This window comes from Leopardus geoffroyi, chromosome E1, assembly GCF_018350155.1.
Source record: "Leopardus geoffroyi isolate Oge1 chromosome E1, O.geoffroyi_Oge1_pat1.0, whole genome shotgun sequence".
Classification (NCBI taxonomy): domain Eukaryota; kingdom Metazoa; phylum Chordata; class Mammalia; order Carnivora; family Felidae; genus Leopardus; species Leopardus geoffroyi.
Window position 1 is genome coordinate 45,491,960 of NC_059330.1, and position 24,143 is coordinate 45,516,102.

At 45.0% G+C, this 24,143-nt stretch overlaps 1 protein-coding gene across 16 annotated transcripts in view; it reads right to left on the reverse strand.

Annotated features, from left to right (window-relative positions):
• MARCHF10 (membrane associated ring-CH-type finger 10) overlaps positions 1-8,392 on the reverse strand; it is an 84,371-nt gene extending 75,979 nt beyond the window's left edge. For 6 of the 16 annotated variants that reach the window (XM_045489379.1, XM_045489382.1, XM_045489371.1 and 3 more), the window contains exons 1-2: positions 8,115-8,386; positions 883-989 (exon numbers count right to left, since the gene is read on the reverse strand). In XM_045489379.1, coding sequence (XP_045345335.1) covers positions 883-972 — 90 coding nt within the window. In that variant the 5' untranslated portion in view covers positions 973-989; positions 8,115-8,386. Of the gene's footprint in view, positions 1-882; positions 990-2,618; positions 2,803-6,757; positions 6,849-7,931; positions 8,028-8,114 lie in introns of those variants that run through there. The other 10 variants (XR_006715104.1, XR_006715103.1, XM_045489377.1 and 7 more) reach the window with 9 other exon arrangements.
• Positions 8,393-24,143: the final 15,751 nt, after the last annotated feature.

Below are 24,143 nucleotides of genomic sequence, written 5' to 3' on the forward strand. Positions count from 1 at the left end.
TAGTTAGCTTGTTGGAGAATGTGCTAACACCTTTTTTCTGGTGGGATGACAGTGGAAGGCCATATTATTTTATAAATGGTGCGTCGATCCAGTTAACTCTTTAATGGTTTTTTCTTGATAGCTGTTTTATCAAATGTCATTTGTTTATCAAAGGTTTGTGAGCCAAGCTCTGTGCTAAATACTTTTTCAGTATTATTTTATTTTCATGACAATATTATGAAGTAGGTACTATTATTTTTTCTTTAATTTTTTGAGTTTATTTATTTGTTTGGAGAGAGACAGGGACAGTGTGAGCAGGGGAGGGGCAGAGATAGAGGGAGAGAGAGAATCCCAAGCAGGCTCCGCACCAACGATGTAGAGCCTGACATGGGGCTCGAACTCACGAAATTGTGAGATCATGTCCTGAGCCGAAACCTGAGAGTCAGACGCTTAACCGACCGAGCTACCCAGGCACCCTGAAGCAGGTACTATTATTAGCCCCATTTAAGTTAATGTTTATTTACTTTTGAGAGAGAGAGAGACAGAGCATGAGCAGGGGAGGGGCAGAGAGAGAGGGAGACAGAGAATCCGAAGCAGGCTCGGGGCTCTGAGCCGTCAGCACAGAGCCTGCCGCGGGACTCGAACTCACGGACTGCCAGATCATGACCTGAGCCGAAGTCGGACGCCCAGAGGACTGAGCCCCCTGGGCGCCCCATTAACTCCATTTTAAAGATGAGGAAGCACACAGAGGTTCAGTGGCTTTCCATGGTCACACATCTAGGACGTGATGGGTTTCGGATTTTACGAAACGATTACTGCTGATCAAACACGGATACTGCACCCTGAATTCTCTCATAAAGCTGTAGGCGGAGGGGGAGGATAGTTCTAGTTTTCTACACTTACCTGATATTCAGAGTCCGCTTTGTGCTGCATGTCCCGCAGATACTGAACATCACTCACGAACTTCTGCCTGTCCCTTGCTTCGTGCAACATGATCCTTAATCCCCAACCTGCATATACAAGATAAATGAATGTGCTGTGGCACAATTCTTTGTTGCTTTGCCATATTTGGATTTATCGTAGTATAACTGCTTTTATTCTCTTACAAATCCAATTTCCGTTGTTTGAAAGCCACAGATGCCCCTTTCAGCCTGCAAAGACTCTTTGTGTTGGTGTTGATGCCCTTACAGCCCTCCTATTCCCGGCATAAATAATGCAGCCACGTTCATCAGCTGGCTTCAGTGATCCTGTCCTGGTTATCCAGAGAGGGTTAGATCGACAGACACCTGCTTCAGGAGAAGTTTTACAACTTGACAAAAAAAAAAAAAAAAAAAAAAAAAAAAAGAAAACCTCGCTAAATTGGCGACGACTGAAGTTATGAGCCCTTGGTAATTTAAATTTACTCATTCAACAATTGTTGTGTCCCTACTCCAGCTAAGGCACTAGGCTGGGCATTGGGATAGAGCAGTTGGCCAGAGGAACATGACCTTTGCCTTTGCCTTTGTGGTGTGAGACCCTCTGGGTTGAAATCTTAAGCCTTTGAGTACTGACAAGGGAACATTAATTATGATAAGCACTATGGAGTGGAAATGTAGGCTTTTTTTTTTTTAACGTTTATTTATTTTTGAGACAGAGAGAGACAGAGCATGAATGGGGGGAGGGTCAGAGAGAGAGAGGGAGACACAGAATCTGAAGCTCCAGGCTCTGAGCTGTCAGCACAGAGCCCGACACGCAGCTTGAACTCACGGACCACTGGATCATGACCTGAGCGGAAGTCAGACGCTTAACTGACTGAGCCACCCAGCTGCCCCGGAAATGTGGGCTTCTATGAGAGATGGTTATTAGGGGGAGGGCATCACATGATCTACGGGGCAAGGGTTCCCTTAGGAGATGACACTGGGCTTGCTAAGGAGTGAGCCAGGCAAGACGCTAAACAGAAAGGACAGCAGGTACAGGAGCTTTGGGGGCAGCAGTGAGGTTGAGGAACAGGTGGGCCAGTGCAGGTGGAGCAGAGAGAGGGGAGGACAGCAACAGAAGGGCTGCAGGGTAGGCAGGAACCAGTTCACTTGGAGTGTGGAAGGTTATGACTGGAAGGGCCACACAACGCCACTGGAAGGATCCAACCTGGGGAGTAAATGGCTAGATCTGCATTTTAAAAGGCCCCTCCAGATCTAGTATGGAGAATGAATGGGGGGTGGGGGGTGGAGTAAAAATGGAAGTAGAAAGACCACTGGGAATATATTACAATAATCCAGACAAGATGGTGACCACACTTGGGTAGCAACAGGGGAGAGGAGGAGGAGGAGGAGGAGGAGGAGGCCATAGGTGCTATTTACTGAGCCTGCTGAAGTGTCAGGCACTGTTCTAAACATTTCCACACGTGAACTCATTCCATCTTCCGGCCCATGCTCGCGGCAAGCATCACATTTCTCTTTTGCTGATAAGGAAACCGGGGCCCAGCGGGAGTAAGTCACTTGCTTAAGGTTACAGAGCTACTAAATGGTGGAGTTGGGATTTGAACCCAGAGGGTCTCACACCAGGGCCCCCGTGCTAACCACGATGGGTTGGAGGGCTACTCAGGGCTGGTGATTATATGGATGGCGCAGGAGAGGGAACGTGGAGGAAGCCGCCCAGGTTACCGGCTCCAGCAGCTAGCTGGTCAGGGAGAAGGTCCCCTCAGACGATTCTGGAGGAGGGGCAGATAAACAACATGGAGATGTCAAGCAAGCCGTCAGACGCGGGGCTCTGGAGCTGGCTGGAGAAGTGAAGGTCTGGGCACCACTGGCATTTGGGGGACAACCGAAGTCGAAGGCAGCAGGTGTGCTGCAAAGAGGAGAACCCGAGACAGGATTCTGAGGAACGCTCCAACTTAAGAACATGCAGCGGAAGAGAAACTGCAAAGGAGCCAGAGAAGCAGGAGGAAAACCAGGTGGGTGCAGTTTCAGAGATTCTGGGAAGAGCAGGTTATTTATAACCTTGGTGAGAGCACTTAGCCGAGAGAGCGGCGGGGCTGAAGACAGATTGCAGGGAACCGCGCCTGAGAGGTAAGGAAGGAGCGCCAGTGCTTCCAAGGGCTTTGGCTCGGATTGGCGTGGCCTAAATTTATGGCCAAAATATTTAAGTTCACAAGGTTATTAAACGCCGCCGTTCATAACGAGCCTGCTAGACCTCAGCAGTATGGTCATCTAAGGTCCCGCACCTCCTGCCGATTGGCCAGAGAAGCGCTCTCTTGGTTTCTCTAGATATTTTTTTTTTTAATTGACATATAACATTCGTTTCTCGCATACAACATTCTGATTTGATAAATCTAGTTAACATCCATCACCCACACAGAGTTAAAATGGTTTTCCTCTCGTGATGAGAACTTTTAGGATCTATCCTCTTAGCAACTTTCAAATATACAGTATTATTTTATTTTCAATGTTTATTATTTTTGAGACAGAGAGAGAGAGAGAGAGAGAGAGAGCATGAGCGAGGAAGCAACAGAGAGAGAGGGGGACAGAGGATCCGAAGCCGGCTCTGAGCTGACAGCAGCGAGCAAGATGCGGGGCTCGAACTCATGAACCGTGAGGTCACAACCTAAGCCAAAGTCGGATGCTCAATTGTCTGAGCCACCCAGTAACCCCAGTAACCCCAAATATACAGTATTATTAACTATAGTCACCATGCTGTATGTCACATCCTCAGTACTTATTTATTTCATAACTGGAAGTTTGTGCATTTGGACTCTCTTCACCCATTTTGCTCACCCTCCCCACCTCCTGCTTCTGGAAACTGCCAGTCTGTTCTCTGGATGTTCTCTCTGCCTATGAGTTTTCTTGTTTTCTTTTTTTAATCCATTTGAGGTTATACAGTATTTGTCTTTGTCTCTCTCTCTCTCTCTCTATATATATATATAATCTAATATATATATAATTATATATCATATAATATATCTCCCATTTATCTATTTGTCCATCAGTAGATACCTAGTTGGCCTCCATGGCCTAGATGGCCTAACATGGAGTTAGTTAGTGTTTTGGATAAATATCCAGAAGTGGAATTTCTGGATCATATGGTAATTCTAATTTTTAGTTTTTTTTTTTTTTTTTTTTGAGGAACCTCCATACTGTTTTCCATAGTGGCTGTACCATTTTACATTCCCATCAACAGTGCACAGGGACCCCCTTTCCTCCACATCCTCACCAACCTTTATTTCTTATCTTTTTTGATACTAGCCATTCTAACAAGGGGGAGCTGATATCTCATTGTGGTTTTATATGCATTTCTCTCATCATGAGTGATGTTGAACACATTTCATGTACCTGTTGGCCATATGTATGTCTTCTTTGGGAAAAAAAAAAAGTCTATTCAAATCTTCTGCCCATTTAAGAATCAGGTTTGGGGGTGCCTGGGTGGCGCAGTCGGTTAAGCGTCCGACTTCAGCCAGGTCACGATCTCGCGGTCCGTGAGTTCGAGCCCCGCGTCGGGCTCTGGGCTGATGGCTCAGAGCCTGGAGCCTGTTTCCGATTCTGTGTCTCCCTCTCTCTCTGCCCCTCCCCCGTTCATGCTCTGTCTCTCTCTGTCTCAAAAATAAATAAAAAAAAAAAACGTTGAAAAAAAAAAGAATCAGGTTTGTTTTTGTTTTTGTTTTGCCATTGAGTTGTATACATTCTTTATGTATTTTGGATATTAACCTTTTATCAGATATATGATTTTCAAATATTTTCTCTCATTCAGTAGACTGCTTTTTCATTTTGATGATAATTTCCTCTGCTGTGTAGAAGCTTTTTAGTTTGGTGGAATCCCACTTGCTGCTATTTGCTTTTGTTGCCTTTTTTTTTTTTAAGTTTATTTATTTAAGTAATCTCTACACCCAACACGGGGCTCAAACTCATGACCTGGAGATCAAGAGTCTCATGCTCTTCTGACTGAGCCAGCCAGGTGCCCTGCTTTTGTTGTCTTTGATGCCTTTGGTAGCAAATCCGAAAAAATCTTGCCAAGACTGAGGTCAAGGAGCTTACCACCCATGGAGTATTATGGTTTCAGGTCTTCGGTTCAATTATTTAATCCATTTTGAGTTAATTTGTGCATACAGCATAATATAGTCCAGTTTCATTCTTTTCCATGTGCCCATCCAGTTTTCCCTGCACCATTTATTGAAGAGACTGTTCTGTCCCAATTGCAAATTTTTGGCTCCTTTGTCATAAGTTAACTGACCACATATGCATGAGTTTTCTGAGGCTGTCTATTCTGTTCCACTGATCTACGTATCTGCTTTTATGCCAATATCATACTATTTTATTATTATAGCTTGGTAATATTGTTTGAAATCAGGAAGCACCATGTCTCCAGCTTTGTTGTTCTTTCCTACACACATTTTTAAATAATTACCATGTGACAGGTGCTGCTGTAGGTTCTGGGTAAAAGAGTAGGATCAGATAGACAACATCCCTACCCTCAGGTGTCTCTGCATTCTGAACCTTTCCTTCCCCTCTCCATTTTTTTTTCAGTTGTGTAGATATTGGCAAAATCAGGTTGCCCCTGACTCGTGGTGACTCCATGTCTGGACTGGTCATTGTGAAATCTCACCAGGTTTATCACCTAGCTCTGAGCAATATCATCTAGCAACTTGCGCTGCTTCCTTCAGAGTTACTGTCTCTCTAGTACAGGAAGTTGGTCTTTGAGGGTCCGAACCTGAAACTATAATCCAACGGATAGTTCCACAGACTACACACAAAACCTAAAGTTTGCCTCTGACCAGTTTAGTAGTCATTTATGGAACTGCACTTTAAAAGATCACTTTCAACTTTTCCTATGAATTTGTACCTGCACAGAATGAAGTTATGTTCCCACTCTTTTCAGAAAACAATGGTGTTAAAACAGGCAGAAAGATGAACCCTTGCTGCTACTGTTGGAAAGAGAAGCCTGTCTGAATATTAATCAGGCAGACAACATAAGGATTCATAATGAAAATATGTTAATGGTCACTAAAGGGGCACATCCCAGAGTCCACTTGGATGATACATTTTGGTTACAAAGTTCACAGAGAAAAACTAGCTAATAGAGTCTGGCTTTAATGTGGTGTTATTTTAAAGAGGCTCCTGAGTCAAGAGGCCAAACTTTGTCTAACTAGGTAGGAAATAACACTATTTGAACTACTTGTTAGGTTACCTCTGACTTCACAAACACCTACCAAATAAAGGACTTTGAAATTACCTACAAAAGTCTCTTTACCCTCCCATAAACTCTCTATTACTGTACTTCACTATAAAATGTATATTTAGAAGCATCATCGTGCCACAAGTGCTTTCTTATTTAAATACCCCAGTACTCTCTGAGAGTAAACAAATACCATAGGCACTAGGCAAACGGATTATTAGGAGATCACCACAGTTTAAGTAAACAGGTAAACACTTTCCACCTTTCTGAAGTATCACTTGAATTTCATACTGTACTGCAGGTTCGAAAACTGCCCAGGATGAACAAGAAACAGAAATAACTGTATGGAAGTAAGTTCACATGAGATCACGCTTAATTTGCAGATCTCAGTTTAATGGGCCTCTCAACCAGATGGCCATTTGAAGCCCCCAAATTTTTCCTCAGCAAACACAGACAGAGAGAGAGAGAGAGAGAGAGAGAGAGAGAGAGAGGGAGAGAGAGAGAGAGAGAGAGAGAGAGAGAGAGTGTGTGTGTGTGTGTGTGTGTGTGTGTGTGTGTGTGTTGGGGGGGTGATAATAAAATGTGGGCAAGGCACATGTTTCTAAAATAGCACCCTGTATTCTCTCCCATTTCTCACCTTTGAACTGCTTCTCAATTTAAAATCCACTCGTGGTCATGCACACTTCTGTTTTAAGTCTCTGGTGACAATAGATTGGGCCAAACTTGTGCTTTAAAAATCAACATAAGAAGCCATATTAAATTGGGAGACGGAGAAGGAGAGAAGGGTGTAGGAGGGATGTGGGGAAGGGAGATGAGCCCTGCTTTGCTGAAAGGAAGAGCGAGTGCTTCTTCTTGGCCTCAAAATTCTACATATCTGTGAAATTTCAATGAGGAATATTCTAAGAACTTTGTGACATATGTATTCCTCTCTAGTGTAAGATTGTGATGAATTCAAACCAAGTTTCCCTGACTAAGGAGAACAGACTCTGATTGCAGAATATATTTCAGTTCTCTAAAATATCATACATACTGTCCTGCTCAGTGACCACACTTGTCCAAAGAATTGAAGGGAGCTCTTTTTAATGACATCAACTATTTCACTCTTTTCTTATTAGAAGTTTCTAATATGGTCTTTTAGAAGTATTAAAGTGAATATTTTCTTGGTCCAGCAATCAAGAAAAATGTAAATTTAAGCCCCTCTTTAGGCTGAAGCTTCCTTTGAACCAAAATCTAAATGACTATATGAATACCTGACAATCAGGTTTCTAAAGTCCCCCTTTTCCACAAGTGGGTGCTTGGAAGAAAGACTTCAGAACTTAGTTCTCCTTTTAATTAATTTGTAATGACAAAGATTACAGGATTCCTTTAAGTCTCGGCTTTAAAAAAATTTTTTAAGAGTTTTAAAATCTTATAAAAATGACTTGAGTATAAGCAACAAAGATGAGTGATCTGGGGCCAATTTTCCTAACACCCCGCTACTGAGAGAATGCTGTGGCCCAAGGGAAAGTGGAGGAAATGAGATGGATGGGGGGTGGGGGGTGCGCAGATAATCGGACTCTCCCAGCCAATTTGGTTTAAGAGATCAAGGGCTGGGTTGGGGGTGTGTGTAAGGGTCTCATAAGAAAAGCTCTTTGGCGGTGACTCTTCATTTTATTGTGACACTGTGGCAGAGATGGGCGGCCATACCCTGGGCTGGCAGACCAGAGGAGCCTGCGGGGAAGTTTTGTAGCTGCGGGGCGGCTGCCAGAGTGCGAATATACGTGACCACAGAGCTCACCCCCACCCACCCACCCCGCCCCCCGCCCCCGCACCTGTCCCTTTGAGGCAGGAAAGCACGGGGGACAGGGAGCGGCCAGGTCTCCAGGCCTCGGCCCGATTTCCCTCCAGAATGGCAGGAGTCGAAAGGCTAGGTTGTCCCCCTTCTCCTCCCCACGCCTCGGAGGAGGACCGGGGGGCCCAGGGGGCGCGCGCGGCCGGGGCGGGCAGGCCGTTACCTGGCGGGTCAGTCCTTCCCCACCTGCGAGGGCTGAAGGGGCCGAGGGGCGGGGCAGGTGGGCCGGTCCAGGGCGGAGGAGCCGCCCATCAATCACGCGGGGGCCGTCTCGGTGCTCCTCTTCCCCCTCCTGTCTCGTCTCCCCTCCCTCTACCCTGCCCCTCTTCCTCCTCCTCCTCCCCGGGGACAGCTTTCTGCGGCGGCGGCCGGGCTTTCTAGGGGCGGAGGCGGCGGGGGCGGCTGCCTAGCGTCCTCCCGTTCCCTTGGCAACGCGACCTCCTCGCCCTGCGCGCGCGAACGTGGGGGGGGAGGGGGCGGGGCGGGGGCCGCGGCCCCGCGGTCCAGAGCCCGGACGCGCGCCCCGCGGTTGCCGTGGGAACGGGATGCGGTCGGGAAGGCCTAGCGGTGATGGCGGCGGGCGGAGAAGACACGCTGAAGGAGGAGGCCGATTGGCTTTGTCTTGATGCCCGAGCCTAGGCCCAGATATTGAGGCCATCACTTCTGCCCTGTGTCGGTGCTGGGCTTTATAAAGAACGTGGTTAGAAAACGAGAGGGGAAAATGTTTTTAACTGAATAAAGTAATATTAAAGACAATGTACGGTAGAGGAAAGATAGGGCAGCCCTGGAGTTTGAGGGAGTTTAGGGGATCTCGGAAATACCTGCTCCAACGTAAGAAGAAGTAGATGATTAAGAGGGGCACCCCGCCAGTGGTAGAAGGGAGACCAGACCCCAGTCATCTCCTGGTTATCAGTAATCTTGGCTGCCTTTCCCAAGGAAGGAGGTTTTTAGAGCTTTAGACTAGTGCCCACAGATTTGGAAAGAAGGACCGGAAAGCAGTGCTAGCCTCACCTTCTCTCTGCCAGGTTTATTTCTGTCCGTGGCTTGGGGTATGCAAAGATGACTCTTACATTTATTTTGCGTGCGTAGGCACTCAATAACTTGCCAACTGATGTCAAGTTAGGGCAGTTTTGATTGGGTGGAGAAAAGGGAGAAAGAAGACTAGAAATTCTTGGATTTTTTGTCAGTGCCCAGCGTCCCTAGGTGTCTGTGGCTTGGGGTGTCTTCTCAGCAAACCCCCAAATCCAGTCGGCATCTATATCTCCTGCAGCATGGCACCATTCCTTCTATTTTTTAAAAAAATTTTTAATGTTAATGTTTATTTATTTTTGAGAGAGAGAGCGAGCACGAGTGGGGGAGGGGCAGAAAGAGAGAGAGACACGGAATCAAGAGCAGGTGCCAGGCTCTGGGCAGACAGTGCAGAGGCCACACGGGGCTTGAACCCATGAACCGTGAGATCATGACCTGAGCTGAAGTCAGCTGTTTAACTGACTGAGCCACCCAGGCTCCCCTCTTCCTTCTATTCTCATCACCACCATCCTAGTTTGGACCTCCAGGACTTCATAACTGGATTATTGTAAGGGCCTCCTGCCCACATCTTGAGCCCCTGTCTTCCTTACCCTAACCACCCCCCCACCCCGTTTCCCTTATTCCATAAGCAGCTTAGGTCTCATGATGTGGTGCCCTTGTTAAGCAGCGCTCTGAAATTCCTCACTGACTGTGGAATGAAGTCCAAACTCTTGACTATGGCTTTCCCTATACCCTCCCCCAGGGCTTGCTTTCTTGGTTCTCCTCTGTCAGCACTTCATTCATACTTCAGGCAGACCAGACTGCATATTACACCCTGAACATTACTCGCTGCCTTCACGCCAACCTCTAAGGCATATCCTGAGCCCGGCAGACTCCAGATAATATGTACTTAGGTAAAACCTTTTTGGGGGGCATTTTGTCATCTAACCTTCATTGGTCCTTCAGCATTCACGAGTACCTTTCCATCCACGGTAGCTCAACCTACGTTCTGTTCTTGTTCTCAGCTGGCTATCAAGTAATCCTTATCAAAGCATTAACTGCGAATTAAAGCATTGACTGAGAAGTACTAACCTAAGACCTCTCCCCATGGGTTTTACATTTGAACCTTTTTAAAAATTGTTTTTTTTTTTAAATTCAAGTATAGTTGGCACACAATGTTGCATTAGTTTCAGGTGTACAACATAGTGATTCGACAAGTTTATACATAATGGTTTGCTCACCACAAGTATAGCTACCATCTGTCACCATGCAACGCTCTTACAATATCATTGACTATATTCCTTATGTTGTGCCTTTTATTCCCATTACTTATTCATTCCATACCTGAAAGCCTGTATCTCCCCCTCCTCTTTACCCATTTTGCCCATCCCCTCCCCTCTGGCAACCAGTTTGTTCTCTGTATATACTAGGTCTGATTCTGCTGTTTGTTTGTTTGTTTAGATTCTACGTATGAGTGAAATCATATGGTATTTGTCTTTCTCAATCTGACTTATTTTACTTAGCATAACACCCTCTAGGTCCATTCATGTTGTCCCGAATTTGCCTTTCAATCTTTTTTGTTTGTTTTTTTATTTTTTTTATTTTTTTAAATTTTTTTTTCAACGTTTATTTATTTTTGGGACAGAGAGAGACAGAGCATGAATGGGGGAGGGGCAGAGAGAGAGGGAGACACAGAATCAGAAACAGGCTCCAGGCTCTGAGCCATCAGCCCAGAGCCTGACGCGGGGCTCGAACTCACAGACTTCGAGATCGTGACCTGGCTGAAGTCGGAGGCTCAACCGACTGCGCCACCCAGGCGCCCCTTGTTTGTTTTTTAAAGTTTATTTGTTTATTTTGAGAGAGGCAGAGAGTGAGGGTGTGAGGGAGAGGCAGAGGGAGGGGAAAAGAGAGAATCCCAAGCAGGCTCTGCACTGTCAGCGCAGAGCCCTATACGGGGCTCGAACTCATGAACCGTGAGATCATGACCTGAGCCAAAATCAAGAGTTGAATGCTTAACCAACTGAGCCACCCAGGGGCCTCTGCCTTTCAATCTTTCAGACACACTAATCAAAACTATAAGTGAAATTATAGATGTAGACCTTGTTCTGTTGAAGCAAGGACCCCCTTCAAATAAAAATAATCGTAATGATTAATGATAATCAGTAACTCGTAATGAGTAACAGAGGGAGGAAGTGAAAGCCAGGCGAGAAAGTTGGAGAGAAGGGACATGCTGGAGGACACATGGTAAGTAGCAGACCAGGGCTCAAAAGTAGGGCTTCCCATTCTCAGCTCTGGATTTTGCCTACTAGTAAGAAAAGCACCTTAGTATATATTGGACCCAGATTTTCCTCCTTCCACTTCAACATCCATATAAAGTAAAACATTGCTGTGCAGATTAAACAAGAGAGGACAAAGCATTTAACATCATACTTAGTATATAGTAAGCACTCAATAATCAGTACCTTTACTTTCTGAGGTACATTTTAAGATTTTATTTAATGCATATGGATGCCAGCTGTAAGTATTTTCAGATTTTAATATATCTATCTATCTATCTATATCTATATCTATATCATCTATATCTATATCTATATATCTATATATCTATATCTATCTATCTATCTATCTATCTATCATCTATCTATATATTTAAGTAGGCTTCATGCCTAGCACGGAGCCCAGTGTGGGGCTCGAACTCACAACCCTGAGATCAAGACCTGAGTTAAGATCAAGAGTCAGACACTTAACGAACTGAGCCACCCAGGTGCCCCTATTTTTTTTTATTTTTAAGTAATCTCTGTGCCCAATGTGGGACTCGAACTCAGAACCCCAAGGTCGAGTCACATGCTCCACTGATAGAGCCAGCCAGGTGCCCCCGTATTTTCACATTTTTAAATAACAAGGTTTGGAGATGGCACTTCATACCTCAGTTTTAAACTCTTCTACATTTCAAAGTGTTTCTGAAAATTAAGTTCCATGAAAAGGATCTTGGTGCTCTTGAAAGAACGTGGCAGTGCTAAGGGTCAGCCTGTAAACAGTTACCCAGTGACTCCAACTTTAGTGTTTAATGAGTGAATTTATGCTTGGCTTGTAAGTAACAAATAAGCTTGGTTCTAGGATTAAGAAGCAAAGTGCTAAGGAAGAGAAATATTAGCGTGGGGAGGAAACACAATTTCTGTTTGGACAAAGAATCCTACTCTTCCTTATTCTTTGCAAAATGTCCCTGGTAGATGATAAATAAGTGAAGAAAACAGACTCGAGTAGATCATAGGTTCTAAAGATAGAGATATTTGGTGTTTACAAATAAGCATCAGGAAGTTCTTTAGCTTAATCTAAACGTTCTGCAAAGGGCAGCTTTCAGTATAAAATTTCAGAAATGTTCCATGTCTTAAGTTTCAGAAATAACATTTTTGAGGGAAATAATTGAATTTGTGCAGAGAGTAAGCTGTCCAGAGGGGGTAGCTATGGATTCTAAGCCTCCCAAGACTGGGACTACGCCCTAAGCCTGGGATATCCAAGAGCCTCATGGAGACCTGGCTCAGCTACTCACTCGATCCCGAACAACACGTACTTTGTCCATCTAATATTTCCCCTTCCTAAGACAGGAGTCTAACTAGGTCACTTTGTTACTGTCTAATCAGGAGCTCTCCTGAAAGGCAGAGAGCTGTATACTAAGTGGCCTCAGAAGCTGATGGCCTCCCTTATACACAACATGGTCATTTTTGCCTTGGGTCTTGCCATGACTAATGGGTTTCTGTTGTCATCAGTTGAGGCCAGTGTGGCGATGTTGCTTTCATGCAATGCACAAAGCATGGGCCATGGCAGTTTTACAGAAAGAACCTCTAGGAGAGGCTTCCCTGAGAAGGGGACTGTGGGCATGGTAGTCCTTTAAAGATTCACGGGTTCTCCTCCAGAACCCCTTTATGCAGGGGATTTATCTGATTATTTTAATTTATTTATTTCATTTTTCAGTTTTGAGAGAGAGAGAGAGAGATGGAGAGCAAGCAGGGGAGAGGGGAAAAGGGGGGGAGAGAGAGAGAATCTTAAGCAGGCTCCACACTCAGTGCGGAGCCTGATGCAGGGCTCGATCCCATGACCCTGGGATCGTGAGCTGAGCTGAAATCAAAAGTCAAGATACTCAACCCACTGAGCCACCTGGGTGCCCCTTCATCTGATTAATTTTAAAAACTGGCTAATGGCTTTTTGAATTTGCCATGGGCTCGTGTGACATTCTGTGTTCATCCCACAGCTATATTTTGCCAGGCTAAGCATGCAATGTGACAGTCTCTTGATGTCACTTATTAAAAGTGGCCTGTATAGGTGTCATTAAAATGGCTAGAGAGCTTGGGTAGGCTGTTCCAAGGTGTGCCCTCTGGACATTTTGAGGGAGGTCACTGAAGACCCAGGATTAGGCCCTCGATTTTCTAAGATCAGAAACACCATTTTAGTTCATTTGGAGCTGATCTTTTTAGGAAATGATTCCCAGTAGTTTCACTCAGCAGAGACTAAATGCCCTCCACCTGACCAAGTTGTTTTATCTCAGAGAGTATAGCCGGTAGCTGACCAGCCCTGGTCAGGTACCAAAAGTACTTTCCTCGGGGAGGGGGGTGGAATGGGGAGGAAGGCATCCCCAGGAGATCAAATTAAAGATCATAAGGCTTGGTGAATATTGAATTAGATCCAAGCGACCTGAGTATTCTTCAGGGATATCTCCAGCAGGCTGAGGAGGCCTTAAGGAATAATGTGCCTTCCCTCCAGAGTTGTTTCAGTCTGGAATAGCTGCTGTGGATTATTCACCTCAAGGCGTTCAGAGACCACGTCTTTGTTTCAGTTAACTGACTTTCTGCTTAACTTCACGGGACCATTTCTCTTCCACTTATGGCATTAACAGCATAGTTTGGGATTGAGAAGAGCGGGGTTGGAGTCCCAGCAGTGACACTTGCTGCATGACAGTGAACTTTCAGCCCCCTCACACTTCAAAATCCTCATAGTTAAAATGGGAATAGTCAGAGCCTCCTTGCCATCCTTGTGAGGATTAATGAAATAGCAAAGTTTCTGGCACTGAGTCGGCTACATAATAGCTGCTCAGCAAATGGTGGCTATCATTATCATTTATATCATGTAGATTTAATTCTCCTGGCTGAGATCTGAGGACACACCAGGGTACATCACCTACAAATTTACCAAACCTCTCCAAAGGCTTGTTATTTCTTTAAAATGGTAATCTTACGTTGCTGATGTCATGGTGGTTAATTTCATATTGATATTTTTTTATCCTGAATTTCAGAGACTGACATTTTATGACCTCATCTCTAATTATGAGGCTGTATCCAATTTGGGGGTTGCAGTCATCCATGAACTATATGAAACTTAGTAATGCCTTTTGGGCTTTCATAGGTCAAATATCCGAGATTTGATTCTCTTGTGGAACAAAACAGACTCTAGTAAAGATTGGCAAACTCCCTATAATTGATTTAAAAAAATACGTCTCCTTTAGGGGATCCCTTAGAATTTTCCTCATTTGGAATTGTAGCTGGCCTATTGTGCTGTCTCACAAAGAGAGGGCAAACTCATTAATGTTTTTGGATCCTATAGTGTTGAGATACTTCTCAAAAGTTCAAGCAGGCTTTGATTTCTTTATCCGTTTTGGATGCCTCAGACTTTTCAGAACCTTCATTATGGCAATTGATGCATCTTATACAAGACTGGATGTGATTATAAGAACTTTGGGGATACAAAACATACTGCTTTTGTAAATTTCTGAGCAATTGTTACCAAAGGAAAGCATTTGACTTCTTTCCAGAAGGAGTATCTGATTTGTTTGGACTTTGGATAAACTCAAGCCATACATGTTTTTGGCCAAGAGTTTAATTTGTGGACTGATCATCAAGCGCTGAGCAAGATGATCCCAGGCTTCAGAACCCAGGCTTCAGAAAGCCATGACAGTGTCAGGATTGCATGTGATCTTTTTTTTAAATTTTTTTTTTTTAATGTTTATTTATTTTTGAGACAGAGAGAGACAGAGCATGAGCAGGGGAGGGTCAGAGAGAGAGGGAGACACAGAATCTGAAACGGGCTCCAGGCTCTGAGCTGTCAGCACAGAGCCCAACGTGGGGCTCGAACTCATGGACCGTGAGATCATGACCTGAGCTGAAGTCGGCCGCTTAACCGACTGAGCCACCCAGGCGCCCCATGCATGTGATCTTTAAACATGTTCCTGGATGGATAAGTACTCAGGCCAAAAAAAAAAAAATTCTTATCAAGAGGGCAGAAGAACATGAGCACTAAGTAACTCCTGGACCTTCAGGAAGTAGATGTCACCCTGGGATGTTCTGTTTGGATAAAAGTGCTGAGCCAATGAGGGAGAGAGCTGCACGAAGGTAGCTGGATGGAGGAGCAGAGGCAGCTCTGGTTTGGGGGGCAGGTGGCCTCTTTTCCCACCGCCCATTTCCTGATGGCGGCAGCCAGGGAGCTTTGGCTCTGAGGAATGCCCTCTGCACTCACAGGGGCGCAGTGGGGATCCCCCCGCCCCCCTGAGGACCGTACCACGCAGAGGAACATTCATCTCTGACAGAGAGCATTTCTAATCTCTGTGCTCGCTTTTTTGCGATGTTCTTTCTGTTTTTCTAATTATACAGATGGAGCAACCGGTTAGTTGCTAACTCTAATGCCCTTCTTTAACTTCTTGAAGCTTCTGATTGAGTCTGCCCCACCCAAGGACAGCTGCTTGCCTCCCCTTGAACTAGTAGGTAGCCAGGAACGGCTTCACGCAGCGGGAACATCTTCAGGGCCAAGGTGGGAACGAGTTGTGAGGCAGCAGAGAGGAGGAGGAGACACTTAGTAAAGAAGGGCTGCTGGGGACTGCTACCAGTGTTCAAAGCTGGGCATCCCAAATCGGTGAATCAAGAACATTCCACCTGTTCACTTAATTCACAAATATTTGATAGGTAGGTGTCAAGGACAATTTACAGGTAGACAAATCAATAAATATACACTGACAAATGATAGTGCCGGGACATTAATAGATGCAGAGATGAAATGCTGGGGGTGGCGCTGGGGAGTGTGGGACCCTATTGAGACAACGTGCTTGAAGATGGCCTCACTGGGTGAGGTGTAGAGGATGGAGAGGAGCCAGCCCTCTGAGGGTGAAGAAGGGGCACAGGTGGATAAAACAACACTGGGAAAATCTTGAGGTGAGAGGGAGCTCACGGGATTCAGGGAACTGTAAGGCAGCAGGTATGGCCACAAGGCTGTTGTGAGGGAAGGCTGGTAAGACTCAGGAGGTGGGGTGGGTTTTATTCTAAATACAATGGAAAGCCATGGAGTGGTTTTAAAGTGTGTGTGTGTGTGTGTGTGTGTGTGAGAGAGAGAGAGAGAGACAGAGACAGAGACAGAGACATATCATGTGGAGACCCGTGAGGAGGTTCCTTACCAGAATTGCTAGTGATGACCTCATGATCCCTATCCCAGCCTTTGAGGAAACTTCAAAATGTCATTCAAGCACATGCTTGTCCATTGGCACGAGACAAGCTGATTAAAGATGAATTGCAAGCTACTTCTCCTAGTTCCGGGACACTGACACAACCAGAGGTGCCATATTGGGTGGTATATCCTGATTTTTCACTTCCAGGCTCTCATCACCGTGCATCTCCTCATAACGTCCCTTACTGATACATTTGTGTCACACACTGAGTCTTGCTGCTTTTACACCCCTGCCTATCCTCCTTTCTCACTCTCCTCCACCTCTCCTTCCTCTTCTCTCCTTTCCTCAGCGCTCTTCACCTCTGTTTCTTCTTCCTTCTCTCTCTGCCTTTCTCATTAAGAGACAGTTATGAGGCGCCTGGGTGGTTCAGTTGGTTAAGAGTCCGACTCCAGCTCAGTTCATGATTGCATGCTTCGTGAGATTGAGCCCCACATCAGGCTCTCTGCTGTCAGCTTGGATCCTGCTCTGGATCCTCTGTCTCCCTCTCCCTCTCTGCCCCTCCTCCATTTGCACTCTCTCAAAAATAAATAAATGTTTAAAAAAAAAGTAAAAAAAAAAAAAAGTTACTTGCCAAACCACAGCTCTTTGATTTCTGTTTCCCAAATTTCTTGGCTCCTCATTTTTGTCATTGCTTTTCTCCTCTCATTCCATGCTAGTCCCTCCCCTGGTTCCACTCACCTCCCCTCTAGGGGCTTCTCCCCACACTCCCCTCCCTCAACAGGCCTAACCCCCAGGTCACGCGATTTGAAAAATGTCATCAGGAAAAAATGCTCTTGCTCTAGCCCTGTCAAAAGATGTGACGGAATGAACCTCAGTGACACCAGTGTGGCCATCAATGCAGTGGAAGACAGGTCTTGAAAACCAGACAAAACAGAAGGTATCACTGTGCAACCTCCTTTCAGTGGCTCACTGCGCCCTCTGAGTCAGGATAATGAGAGCACATTCTTAGAACATGACTTAACCACGCTCAGGCCTCAAACAAATTCCTGGATGTGTGTGGAAGACACGCTACCAGCAAGCCTGAGCACAAACGTGCGGGCGGGCTCGGTAGCATTCTTCAGAGCTGCTACCTGTACAAAGCCACCTTCTGAGCTGGTTAGTTTGTATTACAGGAAAAAAAAAAAACAACAACACAACATGACAGCCAGTTAGTCTGTACAGTAGACACACTCTGGGGCCGTTCATGGCTGCGTTTTCATGGTTTTGTGTTGTGTTGACTGGGTCTCTGCCTTGGGGAATTTGGGAGCCTTTGACATCATACTTTAGCAGGAAGAAATTATGGAAAATTCTTGTCAAATATAGAAAAAAGAAACAGGATATTGTCCGTTTCCAGAACAAAGTAGGGGTAGAAAGTCACAACACAAGTGTAGTTTGTCTTTTATTTCACCTACACCTGAGGTGTGTGGGGTGTGTGTGTGTGTGTGTGTGGTTAACATAGGCGGCTTATCTGAGTGGATTTTAAGAAATTAATTTAACTGGAAAATGATTAAATTACAAAGAGGAAAAAGCATTCAGTTGGCATCATACGGGGTCAGAGGTCATTGCTAATTCAATATTTCATCAATTGACTCATTGCTATTCTTCCATTGATGTGATTTAGTTTCTCAAATAGCCCTTATCGTGGCAGGCTTGCAATGGATACATTGCACAGATGCCTTATAATCATTTCAGTGTGTTTACTTAAAAAATTTTAAAAGCAATTAAGCGATTTAAAATGTATTTGTGTGTGTGTGTGTGTGTGTGTGTGTGCACATCCACAGAGAGATTGTCTAAATGTTCGGACAAGGGTTCTGAGAACACTAGGGCAAGTGTTAGATTTATACACTGTAGTGCCCTTCATGCATATCAAAGAGCTTCATGCAGACTAATGTTAAGCTTTCTTCATACCCATTGAATATACCACTATCTCTTTTAATGCACTGAAGAAACCAGAAGACAAAGAATCTCCCTGTATTCCTTGTCCAAGGCTCCGCAACTGTTGCTGGAACCTTGAGCTTGCTGAGTGCCAGCCACTTATTTGCAGCACATATCGTAAGTGCTGGAAAACGGTGGTGGGTCTGTTTGTTAGAAAGTATAGTCATCAACTGTCATGGGGGTAGGGCTTTGATAGACTCTGCTTTTCATTTATTTTGATACACAACAGAGGATAAGGAGTCATGCTAGTGGCTTTTCTCATAGAAACCTACTGGGGCCCCTGGGTGGCTCGGTCGGTTAAGCGTCCGACTTCAGCTCAGGTCATGATCTCACAGACCGTGAGTTCGAGCCCCGTGTCGGGCTCTGGGCTGATGGCTCAGAGCCTGGAGCCTGCTTCCGATTCTGTGTCTCCCTCTCTGTCTGCCCCTCCCCCGTTCATGCTCTGTCTCTCTCTGTCTCAAAAATAAACGTAAAAAAAAAAAAACATTTTAGAAACCTACTGAGGTCAGGGGTAAAACAGTGACACATGTCCGTGGGAAAGGGCAGAGCGACAGCAGGTAAGTGGGTCTGTGCGCACATGGGTGGTGGTATCTTCATGCCCTGACCTGTCCTGTGCCTCTTCCCCTTTATCTTCGTTGTGCAACGTTGTGTCCAGAGTTGAGAAAAGCAGGCAGAGTTTGATGCGGGGGAGCCGAGCGCCATGGGCAGGATGACAGACTGTCCTGCTGCCCCCAAAGAGGCAGGGGGGAGCAGTCACACATTCATTCATCGAATGCTTATGAAGCACTTAGGTGCCAAGTGTTGTGCTGGGTTCTGGGGACTCACAGAGGAATAAGGCCTGGCCTTTGTGCCTGTGGGGGAGGAAGGAAAATAAACAAGACCATGAGTAAGTTCGACAGCAGAGGTAGGTGTGGGCCTGGGAGAGGGAGAGGGGGAGATGCGAGAGTGGAAAGAAAAGTTCTCACGGTGCCTCCACGTATCGCTTGAGGCCCTACTCAGTGTTGCCTGCTGGGGCCGGTTCCCTTCAGACGGAAGCATTTCTCACAGTGCCAGACGCTGGCTGGACCATGAGCTAGATGACGTCTGTCGTCAGCTCTCCCAGCCTTCCCGACTCTGCCCTCTTCCTCCCTCCCTGCCCTTTCTTTCCCTTCCTGTCTGGAAGGGGGGTCCTGACGGTCTTCTAGGAATCTGCTTAGGGCGGCCACACACACAGTCGATCAGGGTTCATTGAATCGAATTGATCTGAAAGGTATTCATGTTAAGCCATAAATGACTAAGGTGGGGTGCATCTGGGAGCGTGTGTATTTATGAGGCCTCAAAGCCTTAAGCAGAAAGGGCTTCAGTCAGCTTAAGGAGAAAAGCGTTTGCTTAGTGGGCTGGAGTGTTCCTGGCACTTCTGAAATCACATATTCTGGACAGTTGCCTACTCTTTCTGCACTTAAAGCTGGCCCTGTTTCCAAACATCCAGTCTTACATGTTTCCCCTCCTGGCCCTCTATTGTGGCTGCACGATAAGGCAAGGGCGGGGGCTGACAACTGCTAATCTGAGACCTTCTGGCTGGAAATCCTGTTAAGACTGCGGACACAACCACAGTGAGGCATTTGAGAGACAAGTGATGAAAACCAAAGGTGGGTGAGTAGGACATTGAGATGTTGTCCCTTCGAAATGCACTCATTCTTCTAGTTCATTCTTGACCCTGTGTATGCTGCAAGCACACAGCTGGTGGGAGTGCAGGACTGGGGGGAGACATCGGGAGAGGGCAGATGTTTTGAAGTCACATTCCTAACATTAGGTGGAAGGAATCACCACATCATTGTCCCCACTGTGTTCCACTAGGATTCTCCCAGGGGCCGTATGTGGGTGCACAGAAGTGTCCTACTGGTTAAAGTACAGCTTTTGATTTGCATATCCCCCTCCAATTGAGGCTGGGTTGTTCCAGTAAGTTCTATTAAGAATAGTCCCCTTGTGTGGTGCCTGGGTGGCTCAGTTGGTTGAGCGTCCAACTTCGGCTCAGGTCATGATCTCTCAGTTCACGAGTTCGAGCCCCACGCCGGGCTCTGTGCTGACAGTGAGGAGCCTGCTTGGGATTCTCTCTCTCCCTCTCTCTCTACCCCTCCCCTACTTGCATGCTCTTTCTCTCTCAAAATGAATAAATAAAAAACAACAAAAAAGAATAGTCCCCTTCTAGGATCCTATGCAGTAAAGACTAGTAATTAAATGTTTTTCAAACCCCAACTGAGTTCATTCTGAGGCGCTGTCTTTTTTTAATGTTTATTTATTTTTGAGAGAGACAGAGAGTGTGCAAGTGGGGAGGGGCAGAGAGAGGGAGACACAGAATCTGAAATGCGGTCCAGGCTCTGAGCTGTCAGCACAGAGCCTGATGTGGGGCTCGAACTGACGAACTGTGAGATTATGACCTGAGCCAAATTTGGACACCTAACCAACTGAGCCACCCAGGCACCCTGAGCTATCTTTTTTTTTTTTTTAATACTATCAACTTTAATTAAAGTTTAAGAAAGTGGACATCTCCTAGCACTGTCCAATAAAAATATAATGGGAGCCACCTAATTGAAAATTTTCTAGGGGTGCCTGGGTGGCTCAGTCGGTTAAGCATCCAACTTTGGCTCAGGTCATGATCTCGCAGTCCGTGAGTTCGAGCCCCGCGTCGGGCTCTGTGCTGACTGCTCAGAGCCTGGAGCCTGTTTCAGATTCTGTGTCTCCCTCTCTCTCTGACCCTCCCCTGTTCATGCTCTGTCTCTCTCTGTCTCAAAAATAAATAAAACGTTAAAAAAAAGAAAGAAAATTTTCTAGTAATCATATTTTGAAAAGTAAAGAGCCAAAATTAATTTTCATTATACATCTTATGAACCCACTCTATTAAAACATTACCATTTCAACATATGATTGATAAAAGAATTATTAAGGAGATATTTTACTTCTTTTTGTACTCGCCATGCAAAGCTGGGTGTGTATTTTTCACTTCCAGTGCATCTCAACAGGGACAAATGACATTTCAGCTGTTCAGGGCAACGTGTGGCTGGTGGTTATCTCATTATACTGGGAAAGTCTTGGTATCTTTCAAATGGCAGCAGTTTAGATACCTTCTCCAGATAAACATATTTAAATTGAAGGAACGAGTGTGCTTTGCACAAGCGATACCTGAATGTGGTTGTAGAGAGTGAATTTAAGGGAGTGGGTGTTTGAATTTGGGGTTAGTGGCTTAATAAATGAAAAACTATGACCACATTTTCTTTCTTCTTCTTCCTTTTCTTCCTTCATTCCTTTCTTTTTCCCTCCCTCCCTTCCTTCCTTCCTGTGAAAGAATAGTCTTGGCTTGCAATCTGATACATTACCAGGGCAAATAGCTATTCTCCTGGCACCTGCTACCAAGCCATGAGACCACGAAATTGGAGACTGGAAAGGAACCTTGGCAATCATGTTGGACCTTGTCTCTCCTTGGAGATCATGTTGAATTGTGTCCCTCTCTGTGCCTCAGAATCACAGAGAGGAATGTCAGGAGAATACTGATTCTTGGATCCCCCTCAGAGAATCAGATTCAGTTGATCTGGGATGGGGCCTAGGTATCAGTAGTTTTAAAAATCCCCCAGGTGATTCTAATGTATGGCCTGGGCTCTGAATGCAGAAACATCCCCTTCCTTTTACAGGTGAAGAAACAGAGGCTGGGTTAAGTGACTCACCTAAGGTCTCACAGCTGGTTAGAGGCAGGAAGTGGGGCAGAATCCGGGTATTCATCTCTACCCCATCTCACATACAGAAAGACATTTCAATAATACCTCCATAGTGGGTCTTTTTCCTGTTTGACCTCAGAATTATTCTCATTCTAAATTGAGGTACAGTACCCAGCTCAACTTAGATTTGACATCACCTCCAAGAAAAGACTCTGAGCCCTTATTTCCCAGAAAATCTCCAGATCAATGATAACTTTGAAATGATGGGACGATGGCCCTAAATGCCTCCCATTTTAGGTCCACTTGGGTTCTGCAACTCTATACTTTATAATAGAGTTTCGTTGCAAGAGTAGGGAGGAATCCCAAAGGAGCAGACACCTGAGCCTGATCAGTCTTGTCTTCATTGACTCACAGCTAAAGCTGGAACAGCTCATTGACAACAGCCTTCCAGGTAAATATATCCATGCACCAAGAAGGCAACACGCGTGAGTAGGGTGGGTTGGGGAAACTCTGGGAGGGGAACTGTCATTGCCCAGCCTTCGCGTTTCATGCCTTGGCACAACGATGCAGGCTCTGTTGCCAGACCTTCCAATTATTCCAGAAGACAGGGATGCAGGTTTGTGTTTGTTTTGTTTGTTTTTGTGAAATATCCCGATTTGTGATGTTGACAATGAATTCAGTTTTTAAAAAAATTTTTTTAACGTTTATTTATTTTTGAGACAGAGAGAGACAGAGCATGAACAGGGGAGGGTCAGAGAGAGAGGGAGACACAGAATCTGAAACAGGCTCCAGGCTCTGAGCGGTCAGCACAGAGCCCGACGCGGGGCTCAAACTCACGGACTGCGAGATCATGACCTGAGCCGAAGTCGGACGCTCAACCGACTGAGCCACCCAGGTGCCCCATGAATTCAGTTTTTAGAAAGACACCCTAAAGGTCAAATAAAGCCCACTCTTTCATAAGCTCTATTCTACCTGCAAGCTGTCTGAGTGCCACCTGCTAGATAAGTCTAAGACTGCTTCATACTCAATATTGAGTTGTGTTGGTTGGCAAAATGTTGATATGATATCCTCATGCTTACTTTTGCCCTAGACCCTGAGGACACTGATGAACGTGAACATCCATACCAGAAGGAAAAATAGTAGAAAAGCAAGTACCTCAGTTCCTTTTCAAATTTTATTCATTTTCTCACTGACCACATCATTCCTTTTGGGTTTGGCACCTGTGACATGTCATAAATTTTCACAGTGACATTGAAGGTAAAGATCATTACAGTTGCTAAAATCTAGCATCATTTATTTTTAAATTCTTTTGGAACATAAAACAAGTCAAGCAGTTACTAGCACTTGCCATAGGGGAGACTAGTTCCTCCATACACATCTATAGAAAGAAAATGTTTTCCTTCACCGTAAAATGAAATAGAAGTTTTGTAGCACTACAACAACCTCTTAGCCAATGAAACGATGATCCAAATAAAAATCAGAATTACTCGTAACCACATTTTTCATTTCAAGAAACACCCTGGATAAGTACACGGCATTTATATTGAGAGCCCTTGATTTCAAGTAATCTAAAGTGTTAATCACAGGTGAAGTCTTTTTAGTTAACAATTTAAGAGTTGATGCGAAATTACCCTTTAATCCAAAGTATTCATACAGCAAAAATAAATGTAAGTTATTTGCGGAGCATGTTAGAGATTAACATAAAATATGTATGTCGTTTGTATCTTGGTTATTCTTCCTACACATAACCTTGAATTTTGCCTCAGTTCTTTTTTTAAATGTAAAAACCTTAGAATATGTACTTGTAAGAATCTGTTTCAGGTATATTTCTGTGAACAGCTCCACTGTCCTCAAATAACCAGAGGTGGGTAACAGTTTCTGACAAAAGCGGAAGGGAACAGGATTAAACAAGAATTAGAGCGATTATATTTTCTTTATCGAAAACCTTCACGTCTTTGGAAAGCTGCTTGGTTTCTATTTTGAGCCACACTGCCCACATATCTTAACGACAGAATCATTGCATAATTTTGCTTTTCCCCTTTTTATCTCTGTTTGGGTGTATTTATTATTTCATACGTGATGATGCAAAGCTCATGAA